Raw genomic sequence first — 23,847 nt, 5'->3', positions numbered from 1 at the left:
TTCGAGCAAAATTATGCTGATATCGCACAAACTGAGGACAGTGGAAATGAAAGTATGTGCATTGCATAGCCCTAAATTGTCTCCTAAATAGTGAGTTGCTGGGCCAGCTGGTTCGTTGCGTCTGGGAGTGCAAAAGCGGCTCTTTCCTCTTGGTGAATCGCTGAATCTTCTGAATCGCTTCTGCCCTCCGCTACGCAAGATCCGAAATTGTCGTGTTACAATCCATGAGCTCTGTACATGATAATGCACACCAAGATAGTGCATAAAAATCAAAAGCACTGATATGGATTGTGAACTACAGACTTTAAATAATTCGACTCCAGCTAATTCAATCTTAGTCGCTCAGATCCCGGTGCATATTCCCAGCATCTATGGTTCAGTATTTCAATTCTGAATTAAGCCTTTATCAGATAATTCAAACGTGAATGGTCAGCAGGCATGGTGAGCCCAATAGAAGCAGCAGCGTCCTATCTCTGCAGCACCTAGGAAATACTGAAGGCATCTTAAAATACTGCACCTGAAGAGGATACTCGAATACAGTGTTTAATGTTATACTAAATACATTGTTTAGTGACAGTTGCAAAGAATGAAATACAGTTGCGCGAGCAAGTTCGGTGCTATAATAACACTGCCTCAACTTATCTTTACAACCTATTACAATGCTCGGGAAAAGCTCCTGCCAATATCCCAGCACTTTGAGAAGGGCAGCACTCATGGGAACCAGGCGAAAGTGCTGTAACGGTCCTTACGCAATGAACTAAACATGCGTGCTGCATTTCATTTGTATGACCCAAACAACACCAAATGCTCTAAAACCAGTCCAGAGGACAACTGCGAAATGCCGCACACTCTCTTCAGTTTTGACAGTGTTCCATTTCACGGCCAAGTGTATCACTCTCGGTGCCAAAAGTCTATGGAACACGGGCTCTGTTAGTACATGATCGTTCTAATTTAATAAATATGCGCAGGTCGCAAACTCTGCTACAGGCTGGTACATTTAATTAGAAACTATGCTGTCGGTCCAAGTGAGAATTTATCTTTTTTTGGCAGTCTCGTGTCAGGAATACTTTTTGTCTCCGAGAGTACAATGAGCTTTCAACAAAGATATTTGTACCTCAGCCAAAATGAGCTGCCACCACAAGCCAAACTGTCACCTCAATCGTGTGTACCACCATGCTCCGCATAAAATGACATGAAAACTTTGAAAACATTATAATACACCAATGCCAACTGGTTGCCTATTCATACCAGACACAAACTGGTAAATCCAGAAGAAAGTTCTGGTACTGAGTCCAGTCTGTACTTGGAGCCTAGTGTTGGTCAGAAGAGCTGAAACGAATTTTCATGCACAACTGACCTGGTCCCCACTGGCCATGTCTGCTGCCATGGCCTTGAGTGCTTGCACAGCGTGTGCTTTGGTCGTCGCGCTGGTCGATGGCTTGCCCAAAAGATTAAGCAGCTGCTCCACCAGACCCCCACGCACAGCCTACGTGAGAAATGGTCCCACAGCAGCAACGTGAATGTTCTTCTCACAACAGTCAAGAACAGACGGTCAACGCTCTTTCACAAGAATAACATGTGAGTAGGCATGTGCCAATATACAAGCACTTCGAATATTCGAACGAATATTACAGTATTCGAATTCACTTCGACACGAATTTAAATTATTCGAAATTTCGAAGTATTCAAAATGAACGAATAGGTGTATATTAGACCGCATGTAACCCCCTGTAAGGGTGGTTTCTCGGCAATGTAGGAGTGCTACGCCGTCAAAACGCCTGTCGAGGAAAAATCCGCACTGCCGCGAAGACCCCCCTCAGAGCTCAAAAATAAACATATTACCCACATATTGATTAATTATTTTTTAAGTTTAAAGGCTTGTTATACGGGTTTATATGCAGCAATAATCGTAAATTTTACATGTAATGTATTTTACCGGTTATCACTAGCCTCCTAGTGAAATTCAGATTACCTTTACAGAACGATTTGATGACGTTTACACTGATTACACTGAAATTCAGATCCTGCTACTATCCGAAGTTGCTTCCACTTTGCTACAAACCAAAGAAGTGCAAATGACACATGCCTTGTTCCAAACTTCAAAAATATTGTGCAGGTTTGTTGGGTCACAACTAATATGCTCATTTTTCTTTATAATATGCGATATATACTATTCAAACTATTCGATTCAAAATTATTCAACCAAATCACTGTTCGCTTCGAACTTAAAATTTACTATTTGCACATCTCTACATGTGAGCCAATGGATGACTCTTGCTTCGTGGACCCAAACAGATAGGATTGCATTAATATGGTGCTCGGGGCTTAATGGCTATTCTGGTTACATAAGCGGTCTGTCCGCACTGATGTTTAAGATAGAAGTGGCACTTCACAGAAATATGTAAATTGACTGATTGATTGATTTGGGTGTAACACCCCAAAACACTGGTGTCAAGATAGCCATAGCAACAAAGGGCTACAGGTCAAATTTTGACCATCGAGTTCCTTAAAGATCTACACTATCGGTTATGAAAAATTATTCTGGGGCTTTACATGCCAAAATGACAATGAGGCATGCTGTTGTGGAAGACTCCAGATTAATTTCTGACACCTTGTGGGGGTGCTATCCCCCCCCCCCCACTTTCCTGTAAAGTCATTTGCACCTCATGGCGCACATGCATCTCGCGGATTAGCCGCAGTTAGCACTAACAGTCGCCATGCAAGAGGCGACACTATGCTTGCACGATGTAGGCTTAGCGCGGTGGCGCCTGCAGTGCCGCCTGGCAGAAGAGAGGTTAGGCCGGCACACAGAAAACAGCAGCGAGTCTCTTTGGGGTTTGGCAGCGTGCCTCTGAACGGACAGCTCTCGGTGGGGTCCATGCGTACGATTCCGTGGGTCAGGTGCACGGGCCGGATGTAGGCAACGCCGCATGCGTGCATTGTATGTGTTATGTTTTCTGTGTATTGTATTGGCATTGTATAAGGTTACTTAGCGTGTTACTAGTTATGTATTAGATTCCACTGGCGAGCTCGTAGTTTGTAAAAGCATGTAAATAAGTGTACAGTCGCGCTCAATATGACGGGAGTGCATGGCCTCAACTTGTTTTCATTTTGGCAACTAAATGATATTTTCTTATCTGGAATCATCCCCGAGTGCGAGAACAGCATTTAGTTATGGAAATAAGGGCTAGTGGAAGCCATGTGCCGTCTTTGAGGCCACGCGCTCCCGTGTTGAAAATCATATTGAGCGCGACTGTACATGTGTTGTTGCCCGACCACGTGAGTGTCTCCGTGTGTTCCGAGAGCGGATCATCTTCAGACTCCACAACCTGGAGTACTTAATGTGCTCCTAAATCTAAGTACATAAGCATGTTTTTTTTTTTGTATTCTGAGCCATTAAAAAGCAGCCACCATGGCTAGGAACCAAGCCCACATCCCCAAGCTTAGCAGCGTAACACCTCAGCCATCAAGCTACCATGGTGGGTATGACATGAGTGTTACCAACAAGTCAGCATCAATGCCGAACGAAAAGTGATCTTTTAGCAGAACGGAATGGCATCGCTGCCTGCAGATTGATAAATGCGCACTTCCAGTGCATCTGCTAAAAAAAAAAAAAAAATCGCATTTCTAATGCAGCCCTGCTTCAGACAATGTGTACGTTCCATTTTATTCTGGACGGAATGGCCAACACACTGCATTCAATGTGGTGTAATTGAAGGGCCCACGACACCCAATTTTCTAACATAATCTATATTGTGCGGCTTAATCCTTGTGCGTTCGCAAACAAGGTGGTGAAATTTTAGCGTGTATGGTCGAGTGCTTAATTTATAACTGAACATTTTGTAAACACACGAGCGGCCTGAGAGTCGGGCAACACTGACGCAATTGCTAGCCATGACGTTAACGAGCTGCTTGCAGTGCGAGTGTCTGCATTCCGGTGAACAATTTCGTTCCGTGGTCAGCTGTGTGTGCAATCGAGTTATTTAAGCTTTCTTCAACCTGGCATTGAAAGTGAATAACTTGCAGCGACTGAAACTTTGGTAGAAGACGACGGTTCCGCTCATAGGCGTGCGCAGGGTTTCCCATCGGGGGGGGGGGGGGGGGGGCGAAGGTTCCCCGCAGCGCCCCCCCTACTAAGTCAATGTACGCGGCAGATTTTGCACCCCCCCCTCTTGGGTGACTAAGGGGCCTCAATGTATGGGGCAGATTTTGCGCCCCCCTCTTAAGTGATTAGGGGGGGGCGGCCACCCCCCTGCCCCCCCCCCTGTGGTACGCCTATGACTCTGCTCCATGCAGCACATGACGTCACACACGCCATGGGAAAATGGTGGTCACCGACGGTGGGCAGGGTTTATAGCCAGCGACTTCTAGGGCTTTTTTTGCACTGAAATATTTTTGTACAGTCCATTTATCATATATGTATAGGCACAATAGGCCCTCTACTTAGGGTTACAAACAGTTCTGGATTTTGTGGGACTGCCCTGACTTTTCATACAGCGACCCGAATCTCGCACCGTCCCGGTCGTGACAGTGTCCAAGGATTTGTTCCAGACCGTCCAGTCAGAAATATTTATCTGATCCAACGCGTGTCACGCTACGGAACACGAAGCAAGGTTGTGGTGGCTGCGAGGGGCTTTAGCCCCTTTAGCTAACTTCTGTGTGAAGTACACAACTTTTACGAATGCGTTCTCCAGCAAGAGGAAGTGTTGCGAGCAGCACGCAGCCAGCTGAAGTACCACTTCAAGAGGCCGCAACAATAAAGACACAATGGATGTGTCTGTAAGATACTACCACAGTAATGCCCACCCGTCCTGACTTCCGTCACTGAAGAGTTGGTAACCCTACCTCTACTTGTATCTTATGCTCAAAACTGCAAATTGTTGTGGCCATGTCATGACCCTTAAACTACAAAGCCAAAACATGGTTGAGGAGGCTCACCTGTTGAACAAGGCCAGGTACGGATGCTTGGCACAGCCCCAGTAGCGTTTGGCAGGCTAGCTGGGCTGATTCGGGGCACGACAGCGATCGACCAAGAGGGTCTAGGCAGGCCACGCCCACCGACTGTGCACAGGCCTGTGTACAGTGCGCACATTTGCACAGGGCAGTTCAAAATGCCATATGTTTACTTCACTACCAGAGATGAACTGTGAAAAGCAAAAGAAGTCATTCGCGCACATGATATTTAATGTGGAAGATGGTCGGGAACACTGCGTCAACTTGAGTGCATCAAAGCTATGTGATCAGAAAAAAATGCTGCATGATTTCGTTGTTCCGGGAAAGAAGTGAGCTGAGAAAAAAAATTTTTATACTGGGCTCACTAACGTGAAATAGTACTCTGCTTCTCACCAGAATATATCACATAACAAAAAAGGACAAAACGGATGAATGGCTCCGTGAGAATGAAATATTAGTACTAGTGCCAAGTTTTACTTATTTATGGTCCCTGAGGGAAAAAAAAACGCAACGCTCCATGAAAGTCTGTAACAAATATGGGTGACTCGATGACTGTAACACATGAGAACTGCTCAGTGTACAGAAAGTTTCTGTACACTGTGAAGTTACTAAAGGTTTCTGTCAGAAACCTTTAGTAACTTCACAGGAAACAACAAGACTCAGGGCAAGAAATATAAAATTTTAAAAATTTGTACGAATGTGCGCTGATGCTTGTTCTTTCCTTTCACTGACTGCCATATTTAGCAGTGACATTCGATGAATATGCCACACAGCCGTTTGATTTGATGCCTATTATGATGCGATGATATTTATTGGTGCAAAGTCCACATGTGACCAGAGAGTGTCGTGCCTATGAGTGCTGTGTTATCAGTGACTAATGAATTACAATGATAGAGTGTAGCGCGGCTGCAGAGAGGACTGAAACCATTCACTAATGAATGAGTAAAAGGCACAGAGATTGAAATTATGACACTGAGACACATGGAATGGTTATAGAATGAATGTCCAGTGATCACAATACAATAATGAATGACGGAAGAAAATTTTCAGGGCTCGTTTCTTTGTTTGATCCAACCTTCATGACAACCAGCAGATCATGGAACCAAGAAAGGCAGAAACTAGAGCTGTGCGAATAGCAAAATTCTGGGTGCGAAGCAAATTCAAATACTGAAGTGTGAGTGCGAATCGAATTGAATATTTTTCGAATATTTCTCTATTATTTTTTCTAATACTTCGAAGCGAAATTGCAGAAAAAAAAGTTGGAGAGGATTCCTAAGCATATTCTTATGAGATAGCAACATGAAAGTGTTTCTTTTCACTAGGTTGATGAAGCGTTGACGGCGTGGTGTTTCATAGTTGTCTTATCAAGAATGAGGCAATGTAGAGGCTGAATTGCATTTATGTACATGATTCGATGCAACCAAAGTGTTGCCGACAACACTTTACACGTGATAGGCAAAGATGCCATTTCCTCAGCCTCTCCTCCTCTTTCAACTTCTGTGGAAGGTCAACTGATGTGGCAGACAAGGGTGTGCTCCCTTCAAGTCTGGAGTTTCAATTCTGCCTCGTAGACGTCGATGTATAAGAACATTTGAAAATTTTTATGCTAAAAAGCTTTGGCTTCCGATTTTTCGGACTTCCTGCCCAAATTTTAGGTTCAAAACAGCATTAATTGAGCACCCACCTCTGCCACATCTTTCATCTCCATGTTGGAACCAGCGTTTTCTTGAGTTAATACATTTGCAACCGTAGCGGAGCTTGAAAGGCAGCTTTGCCGCAATACGGGTGTGTGATGAGGTGAAGCACATTGAAAATCCGAAGGGGTCACTTTCAATTTGACGTTGACTGTATTTGTCTTTGGGAAGTTCGAATAGTTCGAATAGTAAAATTCCAGTGCGAATCAAATCAAATAGCAAACACTATTAGAAAAATATTCGAAATTTAGAATATTCGCACAACCCTAGTAGAAACCAATCCGAAGGTTGCAGGTTCGGTCCCTGCCAGCGGCAAGTTGTCTTTTCGTCCACTTTACTTTCTTCGCATCTATATCACACTTACTAGAATACACTTAAAAAACAGTACAGTTAACGTCCCTTATACCTTCCTTGGTTTCATTATCTGCTGGTTTTCATCATGATACAATAATGCAATATGTATTAATCACTGATGCCTCATCAAGGCCCTTGAGCCCAAGGGCTGTGAAGCAAGTGCTTTATTTAAATACAACTATCGCAGCAGCCACTTCTGTAAAGAAGTCTGTGTTCTCACGCATAGCAAGTGGCTTTATGGAAACACTGCTCAGAGGCGGTGGCCACTGCCACAGCTTACCTGGCTGGAGCTAGCCTGGTGTAGAATGCGAAGACAGCCTGGAAGGCCTGGCCTGCGTGCCAATGCTTGGCACAGCTGGGGCAGGTGCCCGAGCACGGGTAGCCGCTCCCGCAGGTTTGGCTGACCCTGAAGCACACCGCAGGCGGCCGTGCACAGCTGCTCCAACGGACTACCTTCCTCCTTGTCGGACTGCGCGAGGTCAGAGGCTGTGTATCCCCGCTAGGCACTATGTGCGACTTCTTTTTGCGAGTTCGTTTCAATGGGAGGCAATCAAATGACCATGGAGCTTTGGGCAAATTTAGCCTCTGTGTGTGCATCGTGGCTCCAGTGAACTTCACAGCGCTGAGTGCTGCTACACATGACCATTCTTATAGTAATAATTTTTTGGGTTTTACATCCCAAAACCCTGATGTGACATGACGGACGCCATAGTGGAGGGCTCCAGATAATTTCGACCATCTGGCGTTCCTTAACGTGCCCCTCAATCGAAGCACCCTGGCCTCAAGCCTTTCGGCTCCATGGAAATGCAGCCGCCACAGCCGGGATTCGATCTCGCGACCTTCGGGTCAGCAGTGGAGCACCATAACCACTAGACCACCGTAGTCGGTACAACCATATTTATGTAGCCTATCTTATGTCTGACTTCAAACGCCACACTTGTGACTTGACAAGTTTGAATGCTCCCACTTACTGCGTTCCGGAAGCAACGACTAAAATGCAGCACTTCTCTTTCCATAATGCTTTCAATCAATAACTAACTTTTGCATGTGCTTTGAGTCGATGATCCAATTATTCTTCATGAAAAGGGGCGACATGATTGAGCTAACAATAAATCAATATTTGATTTCCGTACCTATGAGTGCTTGCTAGAAAACGCACACCTACAATATGCTCACCTTTCTTCAATGGAGTCTGCAGTGTCTTGGAATAAAATTACGTAACTCTGACAAATTTACGAACACCCCATTCTCATTTGGGAATAAAGGGCATATCCCCTTCATTTGACACATGGCTCTGGATATCCTTCATCTGTAGAGTTGCGCAATTCATTCCAGCAAATAATTTCTGACCAGCTCAGATCGTTTTAATGTGGCATAAATTTAAGTAAACAGGTACTTGTATATTTCATACTGTTTCCACTTTGATGTGGCCGTAGTGTCTGGGAATCAAACCCACGACATTTTTTTTGTTCAGCAGCACAGTGCCACAGCTACTAAGCAGCAACAGTTTTTTTCTGGTTGTTCCAGATTAGTCTTATACAGCTGATACAGTGCAGAGCCCACGAACAAAATAATTACCACAGACACACATCTGCCAGAAAGTTCTTTAGCATATTCTTGCGATTTGCGTTCTGGGACGTCAAGCCGCTTCAGCATGGCTGCCGAAAACAATCAGTTTTGCGTCACTGCATATTTTCCCACTTTGTTGCACTCTGATGCACTTGCAGCGTCGCAAGCCGCGATGTGTTGCAGCAGTCCCTATATTGAGGCACTGGCTCTAATGCACATAACTAAGTCGTATAGTAGAAAGCGCCTGTCATAGTCTGCCTCGTATTTGTGTCTGTGTACATTAGCACCAATTTCAGTTTGTGAAGTCACACAGTTGGCGAGCGTCCTGCCCTTTACAGCGCAAAGGTGAGAAATAGGGTCTTGCATTCGGCATAAAAAGCAAGCTTTTTTTTTGTAAAGGGTGAATAGAGCCTATAAGTCGAATAAACACTTCGGTCTGACTGAGCCTACAAACTTAGCAAGTCAGTCTGCATGCTTGGATCTGTCTTTCTGCAATCTGAAACATAAGCAGTGCAAAGAGACAGACAGGCCACATGAAAAAGACCCGACAGGTTCTTCTATACCTCTCTCTCAAAAAAGAACCTGTCATCTTAGTCAAAGGCTCAGCGGTCCACATGCTAAATGAGTGACAAATATTTGTTCTGAATTTCCCTGCTGTTTATCACTCCTAGCACCCTTGTCAACTGGTAAAGTCTGTGTTGAGTAAAGCCAGTTGATGTGTTAGCACCCGTCCTGCCTTTGTCGCGTCGTCTGTCCATTTTGTGACACTGCCCATATGTCAAATTACCTAAAACTAACAAGTCCAGATTTCTGTTTTAATGATTACGCACCCGATCTGTGTGGTGACCTTCAATGAAGTTGACCACCAAACTAGACAGTAACTGACCCTCATGTCAAGGAGGCCAGTTAAGTGCACTTACAGGGAGTACGCTTCGGAACATTGAATGACACTTCGGGGTACGCGGTGCTGAACGGGAAAACAGAGCGCATTTGTAGCAAAGAAGGAATGGTGAGAAACTGCAAGTGCGTTTTTCAAAGATGTAGATGAAAAAGAAAAAAACAAAAACAAAACATAGATGTGATTGTTCTATGTTGAATTATAAATAAAAACAAAGTTTGGTTATTTTTTGTCCCCGAAAAATGCGGCTGCCTTTTATACAAGCGTTGCGTGTCAAAACCGGCCGAGATGCAGCAAAGTGCATTCATGAAACGCACTCCGATCGGTGTACACTCTTCCGCAAGTGACCCTCTGCTTGTGCAGTTTAGGTTTGGTAAAGTGCACTCTAATCGAAGTGTGCTCCCCGTAAGTACACACAACTCGCCCCCTTTACACGGGTGTGAGGCTGTAAAACTGGCCAGGCCACGCACTTCGAGGGGCTCCTTGGCGAGGAGGCCACAGATGCGGTCGAGGCACTCGGTGAGGAACTCGAGCGGCCGGCGTAGCGTCCAGCCTGGATTTTGCACAAACAGGCGCACGTAGACACCCGCCACCACCAGCTCCGATGGGTCTTCCTCGACCAGGCTGAACTCCGCTGGCAGCTGCACGAGATGATGCGTTCCTCAGCTTAGTTTAAGATTCTGACCCAGTTTCTTGAAGGGCAACTGAAAGAGAAGCTTTTTTCCTTCGGCTAAATTTGTTATGAGTGGGCAGTGCGCATCACTGAAGCGATCTGGGCAGAGTTGCAGGGGTTGCTACTTTTATGGTTTTCTTGCTCGCAGCCTCTTAACGGCACCTAGCGAGCGACTCTATACTTGGTGGCTGTCGTTAAGACAAAAAGCCTGGCACACCACCTCCGACATGTTAGGGGGTCTTCTTACTTTGGGGGTCATGCCGAGGAGACAAGCACTTAGGTCATGCCCTAATCATACGTCACTGGTCGGGAGCAGTGATAGCTCTTTAAGGTTTCATTATTGAAAATGGCTGTTTTTTTAGTTATTATGAATGTTTCCGCTCGTATTTCAAAAGTAAAATTTTGCATGGGAGCTTTCCGATACCTACACTATCTGAGAACAGGCTTTTTACGCAGTTTAAAATTTCGTTACGAATGGTTTTGACTGCGGCATAATCCCACGTGTGATGTGAGACTTGGTAAGCCAGAAATGATGCCAAAATTAAAGATGGTTGCAGACACGATCTTGAAAGAAAAAATGATTAAAAAGTGTTCTACCTTGCAATTGGCCTTGGGGTCTTGTTTTTGGAGGTTCCACTGCCTGTCGAGGAAAATTTCATGAATAAGCACTTTGTGATTTAGCATCACCGACATCTGCACTCAACCCTTCCAGATTGACACTAACCAGCACATCTTACATATCATTAGAAAAGTTTTTTTCTTCGCTGCCCGTACACCATGGCCTATCTAGGAGGCAAAAGTATTCTATACACAACTGCTTAAGCAAGACAATGGTTTCAACGGTAAGAAGAACAGAAAGGTTAGTAGGAAGGACATGACTCAGCCAAACTATCTCATACAATATAAAGTATGCATGCTATTTTACTGTCATTTCTATTGCATGACAAAGATGGCTGACAGATGCGTTACGCATGCTTCTTATGAAGCCTGCACATCCAATTTTGCTACAGAGCATAGCAAGCGCCAATAATATGTCCGGTGCACAACCAGTACATGCACGTAGATAATATGCATACACTTCTTCAGCATTTCATACTGACAAGACATCACTAAATGTTTGCTGCATGACAACGGGCATTTTTTCAAGTTTGGGCTGCAAGTTGCTTTTCACGCCAGCCATGCATGTTTTTCAATGTGCTTTCCCCCAAAGCTGCACTACTTGTTTACTAATGCTAACTACGCAGAAGAGAATAAGCTTTCACAGTAATATATAGGAGTCTTTGCAGCACTCACTCTAGGGCCATGCGGCGCACTGTCTGGCATAGCCGTTGCCTCGTCTCCTCTTTCCAGACAAGTTCGGGGTTCTCTTGCTGGGCTGCGAGGCAAATAAAAAAAAAAAGAATCCTCACCAATCAACGAAAAAATTGTAGAGTTTAACGTTACAAAGGGAAAAGAGGAATTCCAGAGTGAAGCTGCCAGAACCAGTATAGATATCCTGGTGCTCTTTCCAATGTGCACTCAAAGCATGAAGCATGGCAGGCCAAGTGTTTTTTTGCATTCCACCCCAATCAAAATGTAGCCAAGGTGACCGAGAATCAAACTCACGACATTGGTTCTGCAAAAGGTTGTAAGACGGGTCCACTGTTAAAGGGAACACTTACGTGCAGGGCATGTTTGGATTTCGCTCTCTTGCAAAAACATAGTGTCTTAGATTTGCATAAAACACCTGGTGGTTGACAGTTCTGCCTCTTTTTGACAGACTCATGCAGTGCATGAACAATGTGTCCCTGTCCACTTCATGTTAAAGTTCCAGCAAAATGAAAGGTGCTCACTGGAGTGTTCCCTTTAACAGTGGATCTGCAGTGGAATCTTTATCGTACTGCTGCAAATGGCATTTCCCTGAGCACACTTTCTGCAGTGTATTTATCTGCAGTTTGCGCTAAATAACGCAAAGCAGTCAAAATTAATCTAGAGACCTCCATAATGGCATCTCACGTTGAACGAGTGTCGCTCTGAGACAACCCTGTGAACCAATCAGTGAATTATGGCAATCTTCAAAGAAGCACCTGGCATACATATAGCATGACACTAGGAGAACTCTGCATACATACAGGGTGCTTTTTTCTTTTAGACAATACAGATTTTTTTATAAAAATGCTACAACAGTCAGGCCCTTGTCTTCGCAAATGAACTCAACGGTGAGGTGGAAAAACTTTCATGCACCTAAATTTACATTAAATTGAGCGATGAACAAAAGCTCTAATTAACCTTAATTATTAACTTTAGGGCCATTATTTATATGGAAGAGTTGTAGGGCGTGACAATTTATGACATGACCATTTTTTAAACATCGCAAAAAAAAAAGCACGTAATTTGAGGTAATAATCCCTGAAATTCAAAGCCCCGATATAGGTGAAACCGAAACTGAGTGCGCCGGGAGTGCAGGACATCTGTCATTCTTCTCACATCAGACCGGAAGCTCACGTGACAATTTTTGAAAAAAAAAAGCGCGTCGCAGCAGAATATGGTCAGGAAAAATGGCAAGTCGTCCCAATTACCCAAATAGACCTCTTATTCTTTGCGTTTGGTGTATAGTGCTTATCTGTTTCTTTTGCGCTGTGCCTAAGAAAACCGCAATTTCGACTTTTTTTTTATCTCTACAGCTCAAGACAAGGTGGCAGCCTCTGCGGCGCTGCTTCTAGCAGACAAGTAAATGAGTTCTTTGCACTTCTTCAGAGTTTAACAAAGAAACGGATGAGAACTACACACCGAACACAAAGAATAAGCGGTCCATCCGGGTATTTGAGACGGCTTGCTGTTTTTCCTGACCATATTCCGCTGCGATGCGCCTTTTTCCAAAAATTGTCACGTGAGCTTCCTGTCTGACGTGTGAGGGATGACGGATTTCATGCGCTCCCTGTGCACTCAGTTTCGGCTTTGCCTAGATCGGGGCCTTGAATTTCGGTGATTATTGTCGCAAATTACATGCGTTTTTTGTGATTTTCGAAAAATGGGCCTGCCATAAATTGTCACACCCTACAACTCTTCAATATAAACAATGGCCATAAAGTTAATAACTAAAAAGTTAATTAATGAGTTTTTGTTAATTAATAATTTGAATGTAACTTTAGGTGTGGCTAAGTTCTTCCGCCTTGGCGTAGAGTTCGTTTACGAAGACGACAGGGGCCCGACTGCCACAGCATTTTTATAAAAAAAATCTGTATTGTCTATAAAAAAAACACCCTGTATAGCATGACACTAGGAGAACCTTGACTGCAACAGACACCAGAGGCCGTATTCTTGGTCAATCCCTTTAGTGGGCATGATCGCTCTCAAGAGATACCTCATGGCTTGGCATCAGACATATCGATGTCTACAGGCAAAAGGCTAAGATTTCGTATATCCAGTATTCCGGCATGAGCAAGAGAGCTTGCGTAATGTCGGGTGATCAAGTGCTGGTAGTGACATTATATGGTGCTTCGTTTAACCATAATTATAGACCCATTTTTTTCTCTGCTTGACGAGTGTCCTTATCAGAAAGAGGGTTACAATGTAAACAGGTCCATGATTGCTGAAAATCCATACTAGCAGCAAAGTAGCATACACTTTGCGAGTGCAATAATAGCCGTATTCATCTGGTCGAGCTCCACATCACCAGGTGACGCCACCACCACAACCTGTCAAATTCACGCAGTACCCCAGTTATCGGCAGATGCTAAGAAGGTTGCGGACAAACTAAAGCTCTCTATTATTTACGATTGTCTTGTCTCAGTGTTGAGTGATGCTGATTGCTGTGAAAGTGATCGTATTCCTTCAGATGATACTGCTGCAATGCTTGCCCATGGCCTGCTGTAGCCGACCAGCGAAGTACAAGGAAGCAACTTACCTTGAAACACGTGTAGGGCCTCCTTGGGGCCCTGGCGCATGGCGTCTAAGAAAACGGTTGGCAGGAAGCGACCAGCCGTACTACGCACCATGGGGCCGTGGAGCTTGTCGGCTGCCATCTTGGCCAACAACTCCCCCGCTCGCTCACGCAGCGTCTCGTCCGTGCCATTGCACCACTGGTCCAGCAGGTATACCACCGCACCTGTCACACACACCAAGAGTGGCTGGTATCTTGGAGCTAAATACTACTTGATTATGGAGTTTTACGAGCCAGAACCAAGATGCAATTACGATGCACACTGAACTGGGTTAATTGTTACTTTATGAGGTATTTAACATTCAAATCTAAGCACACTGGTGTTATTGCATTTTACCCCCATGGACATGTGGCTGCCGTGGCCGGGAGCCAAACCCACATCCTCATGTCTAGCAACATAATGTCCTAGCCATAATACCCTGCAGCCATCCTGAGGTAATAGGTCAGTCCACAAGCAATGTATTACTTGTGGGTTAGTGATGTAATAAAATATGTTACCAAGATGCTAATATAATTTTTGTCATGCATATAGAAGTACTGAGATGAATACCTCAAAAAATGATCGTGTGGTGGCCTTGTATAAAGGCTATACTTCTGGTACAGTCGAGCCCGACTATATCGAACCCGTTTATATCAAATTATCCCGTATATCGAACAATTTCTAAACACGGTATATTTACATTGAGAATATATAGCAAAAGTTACTGTTACATCGAACGAAAATAGCAACGACAACCGATATATCAAACTCCATGTGCCTCAAAAGTGCCCCAGCAAGTTGGCTTTCCCTCGCGGTGGCGGGGAAAACTGCCGGCGCCACCCTAGAAAAAGTGGTTTAGACCCGGCTGTGCACAGGCGAACACCCCCCTGCGAAAAATGATCCTGGCCTGCTTGCAGCGCTTACAGCCAATCAGAGGCCGTCGTGCTTTCTCCGAGGCACGGAGGCGGTACAAGCAGTACAAGTGAGCGCCATTTTTTCTTTATGCTTGCGTGCCTGCTGCTGCCTCTTTTCCTCGAGTCCTCATTCAGCGTGGTCCGTGCTGGTGGTGTTGCCTGTTAGCGCTCGCTGTCGTCATGGCTTCTGCAAAGAGGCAGACTTTGCCGTTCGCCGCGAAACTCGAAATCATAAATCGAGTCGAGCGCGGTGAGAAGTCCGACGTCGCCGCCACGTACGGATCGACATTCGACGAGTTCGTCAGTGTGGATGATGATGTCGCCATCATGGGCCAGCTGCAAGATGAGGACTACGTTGCAGACGTCGTGCTGACCACTAGCCAAAGCGACAGCAATAAGGAAATTGACGATGGCCCGTTGCCTACATCCTCCGAAGTGATTAGTGCACTTGCGTTGGTCCGGCGCTATTGCGTGAATATGGAAGGCTGCTCCGACTCGTTGGACAACGTGGAGGCGTACGTGCTGTCGCAGGCAGCGAAGTCGTTGAAACAGAAGAAAATCCAGGACTATTTTATTCCAGAGTAGGGAGTACTTTTCTTATAGGTATGTGCCTTTGTGTCATCAAATTCTATAGCAGGCCTATATCGAATTATGCCATATATCGAACTAATAAACGTTTTTTGGCGAGTTCGATATACCCGGGTTCGACTGTATTTATTTTGTACTTGATGTCAGCAAAGTAAGGTATTATTACTGCCTTCGTATCCACTCCTGCACAGACCCAAAGAAGGCCACAAGCGTGTATAAGTAAAAAACATGGAACATTCAACTAGACGTTGAAGGGGCCCGGCAACACCTTACTAAGTAAGCATAGAATGACCCCACTAAAGGAGTTTATTGCCTCGTGAAGCACTTGCTGAAAAATTTTTTTCGAATCCGCTAAGTTTAAGCAGAGTTATGGGGGTTTGTCGTGGACTCCAAGCACTTTGCCCTTTGGTCCCAATGAGTGTGCTAGAAGCTTTATAGGGGAGGGATGACAAGGGAGCAAGAAGTTACGTCAGTGTGCTTCATAGGTTTCAGCATTTTCTCTTCTTTTTTTTTTTCTTTCAACATGTTTGCTGCCATGTCGGGCTGCCACTACATACACTTAAAAATGTCTGATGCTGATCAGGAAGCGAAGATGCCAGGGGCACGTTACATGACGGTATAAAGCAATACTATAATATATAATATACATCTCTTATAGACAAGACTAATGACAGCATACTCACGCACTTGATACACAAGCTAGCTAGCTTTCAGTGTTTCAGCAATCAATATTGTATGATTACCTCTGTGCCTAGACAAAAAGCATTTCCTGAACCAAGAGCATGCAACAATGCGTGCTGTAATGCAGAGCAACCCAACCACCACTTCCAATTTTAACTTTGTTCCTATGATCTCCAGTGCTGCCATTCGGACAACGTCCTGTCTGGCTTGTGTGAAACTTTCCACGGAAAGATAGAATCGCATAATCTACTGACTATAAATGTGATAAAGCTGGACTTGGGAATCTGTTAAACAGGTTTATCTGAAAAGTATGTTTACTCTAAGAATGACGAACACGCAGACAAGAACAAAAACAACAACACACATCGCATCTGATGCCACTTTCCCACAGAAAGTTTTACACGGGCCACACAGGAGCAAGTATATAGACACTGTGGTTAGCTAACTTCGCATTGTGGCATGTGCAGTGATGCTACCGAGGACTTCTGATTTGGAGCAATTTTTGGAGCAGCAAAATTTCAGTTTTGGAGCACTTTGGAGCAGCAAAAATTTCATCTTGGAGCACTTTGGAGCAGATAATTTTGCATCTGGGAGCGAATTTTACATCCTGGAGTGCACTACAGAAGCATATTGCAATAACATTCAAGCACCGGAATATTACTATGGGGCTCTTATGAAGGCTAGAAATATTTCGATTCATTGCAAATCTCATGGAAAAAATCATCTCATGAGAACTCCATACTTCACTCGCTAATGAAAAAATAAGGGCTCATGCAGTCGAGTGTTCTGAATTAACCTCTTCGGCAATTATTTTCGACACTAGCAAATAAACAGAATACCAGATCAATAAAATTGCACTTTATGAAATAACACTCTAAATACATCTATGTGGTTATCAGCAGACATTGTAGACAAACGCCGTGATGTACAGCAGTGCATCAATGCCAAAGAGCCACACTGTCCCTAATGCATTCCCCTAAGAAAACTCCAAGGCGAAAGCCAGGTTCTTTTTCTTCTCGATCGACGGGTTGATCCTCCCCCTCCTTCTCTACAAGCTATCTGCACCTCACCTGGTTTTGCGCTAGCTCCATGATCGGCGCACCGATTACGGAAGCAGTGTAAAGCGACGATGTCGTGATGGCGTCATCACGTGCCATGATGACGTCACAAGTTTTGACGATCTACGACGTGATGATGACGCCATCACATGATTATTTTTGCATCAATCGATTGACGCCGCCGACGGTCAATTTTCGTGTTTGATAAAGCATCTGATGCTTTCGCATTAATATTGCGTATTGAACGTTAACAACCTGGCCTTACATACCAAACTGTCCTCCACCATGTAACCTCCTTGCCATGCGTGAAACAGCTTCGCTTATCATCCACTTCACAGAGTGAAATGGCTCCTCAACTTTTTTTAAATGTTTATTGTGATAACAATTATATGGACGCTCTCCGCGGATTTTTGCCGCCGCCATTGCCGTAATTTTCTGTATAAAGACCAAGTTAATAACATCACCACACGCATTCTAGCCGCGGGTAAAAGCTCGCGAGCGCTGGTGACGAACGCGGCTGAAGCGGAGTTAAGCTAGCTAGCTGGCCGTCTGTCTCCGTCGCACGGACAGCGCATGAGATACCATCTTCCCGCGTGCTGGCCTGCCGTCGATTGCTCATCAAACAGAGAGGAAACGCCCCGCCCGTCTTTCGTAAGGAGCATGAAAGGACGCCAGGGGAGCGGGGTCGAGGGGACCGCATCGTTCGAAGGGCGCAGTCACTTGCGCGCGCGCCATCTCGAGGCATCAGGAGACGGCTTGTAAACTTGCTGTGCTCTCAACGCTTACTTCGTGTTTAGAGAACTCAGAGCAAGAAAACGCTCCGGTTCCTGGAGCGGCCATATTCCCTTAAACCAGTGTTTTGTTGAGTTACGCGAGATCGAATCCAAAAGAGTTAGCTGCTAGCCTTACTTCGTTTAACAATACAATTTGTTGGTATCGCATTCATTGCTTCGCTCTTAAGCGAAACTGAGTTTTTTTACCCGTCAGCTATTGACCCCCGAAAGCGAGGGGCGAACGTGTAACATAGGGTAGCCGCTTCACTGTGGGCCGTCAGCGACGGGCCCGCTACTGACAGCTGCGTATTTGCAGCTGCTCCGACCAGGATATATGCTTTTATTAATGAGATGACATTTTTAAAAAGCAAGCAAAAATTCGAACTGGAACCCTAGCACGTGAGCTCGAAAGGGCAGGGCCTTTTAGGGGGTATTTACGGCAGAGTGATTAAACTCGGACGTGCTGGTATAAGCAATTACGAAAAAAGCTCTTCCGAATGAAGATCCATGGATAAGGTATATCTGAGGAAAAGTGTGAACGCGTTTCCACCGTTCGCATGCTCTTCCATAAACGCGAAGCACGGAAAATTCCATATTGTTCCACATATATACTGCTAGCGATCCCAGATTTCATTCCGCGATGTCCGGAAACAGAAGTGACAGACATTTTAGCAGCACACATGTAGTTATTACTGAACATTGCTTTCCTTACGTGCCGTGCGACGCTTGAAACGAGCTATCAGCAGCGTTTCTAGAACACACGACGCCCGCCGATGAATCGCCGTCGCACTTTCTCGCTACCGAGAGGCCTAGACGTCACGAGCCTCTGCGGAGAGTGCGTTTTGCTGTCGAGCCGACTTGCAGAACAGAAGCTGCGTCGGCACCGTGCATGGCATCGTGGCTTATTCGGGACGCACGCGCGAGCGCTATTTATTCAGCGGAATAATTCTTGGTCCATGGTTGTGACTTTGGCAGCCCCAAGATCAAGCTGCACATGTTCTGACGCGCCGGCCGTGCGATTGCCGGTGATAGACGCCCCCAAACCCGAGACTTTGGCGCAGTTTGGCGCAATTTTCGTCGATATTATCAGGATGGCGCATGTAAGCACAATTTGGCGCACTTTGGCACAGTTGGCACAGGAGTGGAATCACTGCATGTGTGGTTGTGAGCTGCTTGTTAAAAAAATGCTGTCTGAATACTAAGATGAATTCATAACATTGTTTACTGAAACTTGCAATTGAATTATTAAAGCACTTCATTTGTAAAATAACTCTCAATAGATGCTAACGCCCCTGTTGTTGCTGTAATTAACTCTGACATGGCTCCTCTGTCTTCTAGGAAATGCTAGCTGTAGTGTTTTCTTTCTGATCGGTGTTTGTCAAACGATCGTAAAAACATCAAACCCACATTTCTTTCGCATATTCTCGATCGGAGTATTCCTGTGCTCATATCAGGATACCTGCCTATAGACTATTTTACCTAAGACATATGAGCGCTGCCACCTTGGGCTGTTAAACGAATGTTTTATTATTGTTGTATATCTCGTGACGTGAGCTGATAAGATCAGGAAATGTCAAATGCCCCAACCCAACCATTTTCATGTGTATACATCCACCATAGCACTGTTCGTTTAGTTGTTCAAGATACAAAATGGCAAGGTTGACAGCTTAATATGGCAAAACTGAAACCCATCCGTAAAATAGTCATGTCATAAACATTGAATATAACACAAGTATTCTCATGAGTGAGACATGATTTCATTATAAAAAGATACAACTGCACTATAAAGTACAGTATAGACCGCTTATAACGTAAGTCGCCGGAGTCGCGAATATCCGCACTATAAGCGGTACCGCACTATAACCAAAACAACCTTCTTCAAAGGCTGCACTTGCGCAAAACGTGTTGAGCATGTAGCCTCGCGTGTCCGATAATCGACATATGCGATTTGGGGCGCTTACAACCACTTAAATGTCCGAATGTTCAAAAATTAACCGCCAAAGACCTGCATTGCCAACGAAATAAACACGGGGGGAAAAAAGCAAACAAAACAAAGTGCCATCGCGGAAATTCGCCGACTACGTTTCAGGCCTCCTCGAGGTATGCGCATTACACAAAACCATGTCGAATCGCGACCGAAATTTCACGTGCTGAGCGGTACCGATCGTTCGATTTCACGGGCGCGCACGCGATGTCCAAGACATTGCAATCGAATCCGGAACCACAATTCGAGAGTTGCATGTGCCAACCATGCCCTCGTTTTCATTAACTATATGATTCTCTTCTCTTCAAGTGCAGCCATCGCAAAAGTTTCGTTGATTCCGCACCAAACCGCAACTTTTATCGCCCGCGACCGCTACCGAAAAGCAACCAACGCTGATTAGGCCTAGCGTGCCGTTCAGCATGTTGTCGTGGGAAGTTTGTCTAAGACAACATGAAGATCGGACGTCGAAAAGATCGCACTCAAGCACTAACTTAAGAACAGCGCGCGTGATACGAAGTTTGTGTTCGCGGCCAGGAGATCAACGGCGACAAAAGCCCGCCAAGCTCGTTTAAGTCCGCGCACTGACAGAAAAGGCGAAAGCTCGCGTCATGAAGCCGCAAAACTTTTCTATTTGCGGACGAGGTCGCAAACGCGATATCTGTAGCAAGTGTGATAACGACGACGCTTTTCCCGACAGGAAACTTACTTTAAAGCGCACTTGATGAGGACGCGATCGTACGTTCCACGCGTAACGCGCTGCCAGCAAGCGGCCGCGGAGCCTTGCCGCCTTGCCACCGCCGGTGCAAAGGCTACTCCGTCGCCTAGGCAACCACCATCCTTCCCCACTCGGCGAGCCCGCACAGCGCTGCCGCGGTCTTTTTCCTCCCTCCGCCCCTCGTTCGTTCACTGTGCGTGCCCTCGCCCTTCGTAACGACCTCGTCGCTCCCTCCCCAGCGCCGTACCTCCTTTGAGAATCGCACTCGCTACCGCGTTTGTCAGAAATATTTTCCCGCAACCGCATTATAAACGGTATTTCATCTTGGCGGACTGCACAATAAGCGGTATGCGTATACATGCGTATACATGGGAGGGTGAACGGGAGTCGAAAAAGACCGCATTATAACCGGTCCTGCACTATATGCGGTTACGTTATAAGTGGTCTGCACTGTAGTAAGATCTGTGTTACCAGGTCAGCAAAAGTCCAGGAGTGTCAGCAAAGCCCACTATAACAGCACGTGGAAGCTTTGGTGATAATCAGCGCTCAACACTGACCTTTTGCAATGGCCTCCTTTACGAGACGACTGTTGGAAACCAGCGGAAGAAGTGTGTCGAGCACCACGAGCCTCTCTGAAAGATCAAGCAAAGACCGCTGCATCAGTTCAAAGACTGTTTCAGGGCTGAACGGGCATGCAACAGAACCAGATGACCCTGGAACTGTGCAGATAAACACTACGCTCAGGACCTTTACAAGATGCTGCAAATGCGGCTTAAAACATTTTTTTTGTGTGATAGCACTATTTTTTTCAGGCTGAATAAAATCTGAGTGACGAGAATTTTTAAGGTCTGTTCTTAATGTCGATAAGTGATGACACAGTCAGAACACTCGGCTGAGAGCAGAGATTTTTTTCGAAAACCAAACACAAAGTTGTCACAAGCTTTATACAAGGTGTCGTGTGCCTCTAGCTTATCATCACACCATGTCGTGTTAGCTTATCACCCCAGGTTTAACAATGAAAATGATGAACGCTGTTCTGAACAGTGTAGGAAGACACTTTAGGCAGACCTCGCACCCTTTTTATCAGTCTAAGAAAAAAAAAACATATGGACCAATCCAGAAACATCTATGCTAGCTGCCAAGAAAGGAATGCAAGAAACTGGTACAACGCGTTGGATGTTAAAACAATACGTTTTATATCACACCACTGGTCACACATTCCTGTACAGAGTCATAGGCAGACTTTACCTACTTCAAAGGCATGTAAAAGAAAACTAGAGTTGTGTTTAATATGCACAAATGTAAAAGCATGAAGCAGCAGTATTTGGTGCTCTCCTACAGTATATTCTATGGCTTTATTGTCTGTTGACTCTGAAGCACAGTGTGATTACCGATAACAAACATAGATTTTTGTTCGATTTTTTTTTTTTTGCTTCAAGTAACGACACTCAAGTTCTCTGAAGGAAGCCTTCTGACAGCATAACAAGCAAAATCTTGCAGTAACAGTGCATTCAAACAGAATAATTTCCACAGTTATGAAAAATTGTAAGTGCCCGGAAAAAAAGGGAAAGGAACTCACGTTCAGCCTGCTTGAAGGTTACCAGCACCAACAGCAGGTAGACAAGCACCTCCGAATTGGCAATGTCGCTCACGCACTCTTGGCTTCCCGTCAGCGCTTGGATCACCTACCAGCAATTCATTACTTTACCTGACAGGCAGCCAAATATTATGTACAAGCATATTTATTTATAAAATTAAAATTGAAATCTGACACTTAATGTCCGAAAACAACGCACAAGTTTTACTGAACGACACACAAATTATGAGAGATGCTGCAGTGAGGGAACATGGGATAAATTTTGATTACTCAGATCCTAATATCTTTCCTGGAAAATAGCAAAAAATTTACCCAATTTCCTACTACTTACCCGACATTTTGCACATGCATGATCAATCAAGAAAATTAGTTGAACTCAATGAAAACACGGGATACCAAGCCTTGCTTTGAGAAAGGCATTCGTCTTAAAGCAATAAAGTTTTCAGTGATATTCTCTCAACGCGTGACAACAAAACAGATGTAAACTAAATAACTATACTGCAGCACTTGTAGTAAGATAATTGAAAGAACACTCAAGTGTGATTCTGACCTGCACGGTGACTGCCTGCAGACCCCGACAGCCGTCCAGACTGAGAAGGCAGAAGAGCAACCGGAAGTGGCCGACGCAAAGGCTCTCCAGACCTGTGCAACCACAAAACAAGCATAGGCAAACCTTATATATACAGTGGAACCCCGATTATTCAACTTTGAGGGGACCACGCAAAACCGTCGTATCATCCGGGCGTCGTATAATCGAAAAACTAAAAATATTGGCAGTGGCAGTCAGCTTTGCCCAAAAAAGGGGAACAGACTGCCTCAGTAGCCCATGACACGACCCTGAGGTTCTCCAAGGATGGTAGGTTAAATTATGTTTGAAAATGGCAGCTAATGGCAGCATTACTTAGTTAAATTAGGGGTGAGCGAGTCGTTATCCTTAACTTTAAAATATCGAATCCAACGCGCATCTTTCTCCCGATAAATCGAGTCTGAAAAGTGCCTGCACGTGAAAACGAAACCGAAACCGCGTCGGCAACAGCCTCCCGTCAGAAGAATCAGACACAGTGTCATCGCCATCACATAATGGCGACGGAGCACGAGTTTGCGTAAGATGATTTCGTGGGCGAGTGAGCTGTGCGCATCATATTTGTTCCCTTGTGAAGTGCAACTGGTGATGTCCCGCTGTTATTATGAACGTCCACGTCAAGCGAAAGTTATTTTGCACTGTGAAAATAGCTGCGTCGCGTCCTTTTGCGTGCTCAAGACCTGTGACTGCGAGTGCCGCAAACAAAGGCAGATCAGCTGTATGTTGACCAGGAAAAGGTTCCACGAACCGAAAACGTGAAAATATCCGGATCTCAAAGATTAGCTTTACGTCCAGTTGGAGCTTCTCCGTGTACTAGAGAGAGCTTGTCTAGGTAACGACCATGGATACGCATAAGATCGAGGCGTATCCTGAAGCGATCTTAAGCCAGGGAAACTGGATCACAGAAGCGC

At 45.0% G+C, this 23,847-nt stretch overlaps 1 protein-coding gene across 15 annotated transcripts in view; it reads right to left on the bottom strand.

The window, feature by feature from the left end:
• Positions 1-23,847, bottom strand: part of LOC119395969 (dnaJ homolog subfamily C member 13) — a 221,893-nt gene that overhangs the window by 41,314 nt on the left and 156,732 nt on the right. For 2 of the 15 annotated variants that reach the window (XM_049416827.1, XM_049416830.1), the window contains exon 37: positions 22,336-22,441. The exons of 1 other annotated variant lie outside the window; for it this stretch is intronic. In XM_049416827.1, coding sequence (XP_049272784.1) covers positions 22,336-22,441 — 106 coding nt within the window. Of the gene's footprint in view, positions 1-1,357; positions 1,487-4,938; positions 5,074-7,281; positions 7,471-9,938; positions 10,110-10,738; positions 10,782-11,434; positions 11,517-14,027; positions 14,229-21,313; positions 21,389-22,335; positions 22,442-22,903; positions 22,996-23,847 lie in introns of all 15 variants that reach the window. 12 more of the 15 variants (XM_049416832.1, XM_049416829.1, XM_049416835.1 and 9 more) reach the window with 12 other exon arrangements.

The sequence above is a fragment of the Rhipicephalus sanguineus genome, chromosome 6, assembly GCF_013339695.2.
Source record: "Rhipicephalus sanguineus isolate Rsan-2018 chromosome 6, BIME_Rsan_1.4, whole genome shotgun sequence".
Taxonomy (NCBI): domain Eukaryota; kingdom Metazoa; phylum Arthropoda; class Arachnida; order Ixodida; family Ixodidae; genus Rhipicephalus; species Rhipicephalus sanguineus.
This window is presented reverse-complemented; position numbering and strand designations above follow the sequence as displayed.